Genomic DNA, 6000 nt, shown 5'->3' on the forward strand with positions numbered 1-6000 from the left:
CAACCTCCCACCCCACCATAAATGTCTTCCTCTTACTCTCACAGATATTGTGGAGCACACAGCAAGCAACAATAACAATTGGAATATTGGTTTTGCTGAGACCTAAGAGAGTCAGTAAACTGCACCATTGAGCTTTTAAATGTCCAAATGCACATTCTACCACCATTCTGCACTTGCTCAGTCTATACTTGAACTGCTCCTTGCTATTGTCCAGGCTGCCTATGTATGGCTTCATGAGCCATGGCATTAAGGGGTAGGCTGAGTGCCCAAGGATAACTACAGGCATTTCAACATCCCCAATGGTAATTTTCTGGTCTAGGAAGTAAGTTCCTTCCTGCAGCTGTTCAAACAGACCAGAGTTCCTGAAGATGTGAGCGTCATGTACCTTTCCTGGTCATCTCACATTGATGTCGGTGAAACGTCCTTCATGATCCACCAGTGCTTGCAGCACCGGTCCCAAGATAGGGATATGGGTTCCATCTATTGCCCCACCATAGTTAGGGAACCCCATTACAGCAAAGCCATCCACTATGTGCAGGTGCACATTTCCAAGAGTCACTACCCTTGATAGCAGCAGCAAACTGATTGCATTGGCTATTTGGATCACAGCAGCCCCCATGGTAGATTTACCCACTCCAAATTGATTCCTGACTGACCAGTAGCTGTCTGGCATTGCAAGCTTCCAGAGGGCTATCACCACTCACTTCTCAACTGTAAGGGCTGCTCTCATCTTGGTATTCTTGTGCTTCTGGGCAGGGGAAAGCAAGTCACAAAGTTCCATGAAAGTTTCGCAGCCACTGGGAATCATCCCAGACCTGCAACACTATACGGTCCCACCAGTCTGTGCTTGTTTCCCAGGCCCAGAATCGGCGTTCCGTGACATGAACCTGCCCCATTACCACCATGATATCCAAATTGCCAGGGCCTGTGCTTTGCGAGAAGTTTGTGTCCATGTCTTCATCACGATCGTGATCGCGCTCTCGTCACCTGCTTTTGCAGGTTCTGCACATACTGCAGAGTAATGCGCGAGATGTTTACAATACTCACAGCAGCAGCGGTGAGCTGAGCGGTCTCCATACTTGCCGTGGAATGGCATCTGCAGGAGAGCAGAGTTGCAGCAGAAGCGGTGGAGGACAGCGGTTAGCACCGTGCACATTTCCCAAGGAAGAACACACGTATCCGGGAGCCCATGACAGACAACATGGAGAAATTCGTTATCAAGGCAATAATAGCAGAGCAGAGTTGCAGCAGAAGCGGTGTATGACAGTGGTTTGCAGACCTACTGCATCATCTGCTGCCTGCAGCACCCAGGACACAACAGCGGCAGTGTCGGTGAGCTGAGCATGCTGCACGTTTGCCGTGGTATGGTGTCTGCGCAGAAAAAAGGTGCAAAATGATTGTCTGCTGTTGCTTTCACGGAGGGAGGGGAGACTGACGACATGTACCCAAAACCACCCGCAACAATGTTTTTGCCCCATCAGGCATTGGGAGCTTAACCCAGAATTTCAATGGGCATCAGAGACTGCAGGAACTGTGGGATAGCTACCCACAGTGCACCGCTCCGTAAGTTAATGCTAGTCACAGTAGTGAGGACGCACTCTGCCGACTTAATGCGCTTAGTGTGGCCATATGCAATCGACGATATAAAATCGATTTGTAAAAGTCGACTTCTAAAAAATCACCTAATTTCGTAGTGTAGACATACCCTTAGACTGCGATCAAGTCACTTATAAAATTTCTGTTGGTTAAACTAGATAGCTGGACCTTCCTAAATCTCTCACTGTAAGGCAGATTTTCCAGACCTCAAATCACTTTTGTAGCTCTTCTAGAACCTTTTTCCATGTATCAACATCCATTTTGGACACTGAAGCTGGGCATAGTATTTTAGAAATAGTCTCACTAATGTTGTAATCAATGATAATGCCACCTCACAACTTATATTTCTTATTCCTCTGGATCCTGTTCCCAAGGATTGCATTTACCATCTCAAGCCTTGTCTGCATGAGAAAAGTATGCTGATTTCACTGATCAGTTTTTAAACTAGTTTGGTTAAACTGGTACAAACGCCTGAGTGAATGCTCTTTTTTCAATCTGTGTGACTTATTTCAGTTTAATTTGAACAGATTTCTTATAGTCTTAAACTAAACAGAAATAATCCTGGTTGGAACTGAAACAAGAATATCCACACAAGAGTTTGTACTGGTTTAATTAAATGAGCTTAAAATCACAGCCTGAGTTAAACTTGTGACTTTCTCATGTACACAAGTCCTTAGACACTTAATCTCACTGGGAGCTCATATTCAGTTTGTCATCACTCACTATCAGTAAGTCTTTTTCAGACTTGCTGCTTTCCAAGCTACAGTCCCTCATCTTGTGGGGCCTACATTATTTGTTCGAAGATGAATACATTTGGGTTTATTAAAATGTATGTTATTTCAAATGACCCGCCATGCTAAGTGATTCAGATAGGGCTGTAGAACTGACCTGCCATTATTTACTACTCCATTACTTTAAAAATGGAAAATGGGATAACCAGGGAGTGGGCCTGGCGGTCTGACATCAATTCTGAGACAGATAGTGGAGCAGCTGATAAGGGACTCTATTAGTAAAGAATTAAAGGAGGGTAATATAGTTAACTCCAGTTCAAGTGGGTTAATGGGAAACAGCCTGTCAAACTAACTTGATATATATTTTTTCATGAGATTACAAGTTTGATAATGATGATAGTGTTGAAGCAATATACTTAGACTTCTGTAAAGTATTTAACTTTGTACCACATGACATTTTGATTAAAAAACTAGAACGATGTAAAATTAATGTGGCACACATTAAATGGATTAAAAGCTGGCTACCTGATAGGTCTCAAAATGTAATCATAAATAGGGAATCATCACTAAGTGTATGTGTTGCTAGTGGGGTCCTGCAGAGATCAGTCCTTGTTGGCCCTACACTATGTAACACTTTCATTGGTAATCTGGAAGAGAACATAAAATCATCACTGATAAAGTTTCCAAACTATACAAAGACTGGGGGATTGGTAAACAATGAAGAGGACAGGTCACTGATTCAGAGCAATCTGGATCGCTTGGAAGGCTGGGCACAAGAAGCAATATAGGCTTTAATATGGCTAAATGTAAGTGTATAAATCTAGGAACAAAGAACAGTAGGACATAATTAAAAGATGAGAGTTCTAGCCTGGGAAGCAGTGCTTCTTCAAAAGATTTGGGGGTCATAGTGGATAATCAGCTGAACATGAGTTCCCAGTGTGACGCTATGGCTGAAAGAGCTAATGAAATCCTTGGGAGCATAAACAGGGGAGTCTCAAATACAAATAAAGACATTATTTTACCTCTGTATCTGGCACTAGTATGACTGCTGCTGGAATAATGTGTCCATTTCTGGTATTCACAATTCAGGAAAGATGTTGATAAATTGGAGAGAGTTCAGAGAACAGCCACGAGAATAATTAAAGGATTAGAAACTCCTTACAGTGATAGACTCAAGGAATTCAATCCTTTTAGCTTAACGAAAAGAAGACCAAGGAGTTACTTGATCACAATCAATAAGTACCTACACGGGAAGAAATATTTGATAATGGGCCCTTCAGCCTAGCGGGCAAGGGTATAACAAGATCCAGTGGCTTGAAATTAAATGTGTCTAGACACATTGACTGAAATTGAATACAGTGAGGGTAATTAACCATTAGACCAATTTACCAAGGGTCATGGTGGATGCTACATCACGGGAAATTTTTAAATCAAGATTGGACATTTTTTATGTATGCCTAGTACAAAAGGAATTATTTTGGGGAAGTTCTATGGCATGTTATACAGGAGGTCAGAGTAGATTATCACAGTGGTCCCTTCTGGCCTTGGAATTTATTAATCTAATGTATATATCATCTGTAAACTTTACCATCATATTTTTTGTCCAGATAGTTGATAAAGATATTTCAATAGCACTGGATCAACAACTGATCCTTGCAGAACCCCACTTTAAATACCCTATTTAATGATGATTTCACATATACAATTACTTTTTTGAGATCAGTTACCAAGTTTTAATCCATTTAAATTTACTACATTGATTTTATGTAGTGCCAATATTTTATTCAAAATGTCGTGTAGTACTATATCAAAGGCCTGACAGAAGTCTAAGTGTATATATATAAACACAGATACTTTAGTTTGATAAATGCTTCTTTCAATAAAGTCATGTTGACAGACATTAATTATGTTATCATCCTTTCCATGATTTCCCCTGGGCTCAGTATCAAGCCAACTGGCCTTTAGTTGCCCATTTGCTATTTTTAAATATTAGCCCAAAACCAGTTTTTTTCCCAGTCATCTGGAACTTTCCCAATATTCCAAAATTTTTTAAATGTCAACATCAATGGCACTGAGAGATTTTCAGACAATTTAAAGAAGAAAGGGAGAAAAACACCTTTTGGGTGCGAGTTATCCAGTTAACCTGCAGAGTTAAAAATATCTAACCTTAGTAGTTGCTGTTTAACATCCTGCCTACACTTACCATTGGAAAAAATACTTCTTGTCTCTGTAAGATATAAATATATCATCCATCTTCTTTCCAAATACAAAACAAATATTTGTGGAACACTTCTACCTTCCTGAATCACTATTGACAGCGTTACCATCTCTGTCTAGTAATAGACATTGACTATTGCTAGGATTTAATTTATTCCTGCTATATTTTAAATCTTTCTTCATATTGTCCTTACCCCTATTGACAGTAAACTGTTCATTGATACTTTCCCTTCCCTTATCAATTATCTTCATTTCCAAACTGCTTATTGCATTATATAGTTTTCCTCCTTTCCTAAGGGAGATAAGAACCTAACTTACTTCCAGTGGGTTTCAACACCAGGTGTGACTTTCCAGGTAGCAGCATCTCTTCTGCCAAGGAAGCACAGCAGCAGAAACAGCTGTCTAGGCCACAGCATTCTTTAGGCACAATTTCATGGGGCAAGCTGCTCATACATACTACTAGGATGGCATTTGTGTGGGTCTCAAACTCCAGCCTGGGAAAATTTGCCTGCCAAAAACCAGCATTAGGGACAAAATAAAAAGCATAAGCAAATAAATTAGTAAAGGGAAAGATTCTAAACGTTATTTAAAATAAAGTTTTTCAAGTTGTCAGTGTCTCTTTCACTTTCCCTGGTGTACCTAAGTTATTCAATACATGGCCTCACAGGCTGACATTCTGAGACACAGTGTAGGTGGTTTTCACAAGTGTATGGAAAGAGAACTTCTAATATATTTATTCAATAATGTTTTCCCAAAGTAAAATGAATGAGAACAGCATTTCTTGCCAGTATCGTGGAGGTTTGCTGATAACTTTTCAATGTAATAACAGAAACGTTTGTTTCCTGAAAATCAACTGTTAACTTTATTCTACCATATTAGCATTTTGGCAAATACTTTGATTGTTAATTTCTCTGAACAATGATTTATTTTTGCAATGTCTTTGTAGGTCAATTGCAGCTATTCAAGAAAATCCCAAAGGCTACTATGCAGCTGCTGAAGACAGTGACAGAGCCAGCTCTTTGTAAAGACTTCAAAGCCATCATGGATTAATTGACCTAATCAAGTTATTTTATAACCTTTATAGGTTTGATGATAATTGCTGCGTGTTAAGAATTACTGACCAGTTTTTATTTTGATATTTTGCAAATGATCTGCCCACAACAACTTTTATGTCCGAAATTTCCCCTAGCTGTTTCTCAGCTGGCAGTGGTTTAACAAGACAGGCAGAAGAATATATTAGATTTCTTTTCTATTTCTGTTACATATTTCCTGCCCACTTCTAATAGCTGTATCCAATCAAAGACTTTCTGACCATAGGGATTCCCATCTTCATGATGAAGATTACATTTATTTATAAGCTTTACTTATATGGCCACAGCTTTCTCCTCTAAGTCCATCCTTTCTATAAAACTCTTCTCTATCTCTTTGTATTTCATATTGCAGTAGTAATAATTAA

The 6000-nt window shown here is 39.6% G+C and overlaps 1 protein-coding gene across 3 annotated transcripts in view; it reads left to right on the forward strand.

The window, feature by feature from the left end:
- Positions 1-6000, forward strand: part of TERT (telomerase reverse transcriptase) — a 127677-nt gene extending 121677 nt beyond the window's left edge. For all 3 annotated transcript variants that reach the window (XM_039522697.1, XM_039522698.1, XM_039522699.1), the window contains one exon: positions 5491-6000. In XM_039522697.1, coding sequence (XP_039378631.1) covers positions 5491-5594 — 104 coding nt within the window. In that variant the 3' untranslated portion in view covers positions 5595-6000. The remainder of the gene's footprint in view (positions 1-5490) is intronic.

Source organism: Mauremys reevesii, linkage group 2 (genome assembly GCF_016161935.1).
Source record: "Mauremys reevesii isolate NIE-2019 linkage group 2, ASM1616193v1, whole genome shotgun sequence".
In the NCBI taxonomy this organism is placed as follows: Eukaryota; Metazoa; Chordata; order Testudines; family Geoemydidae; genus Mauremys; species Mauremys reevesii.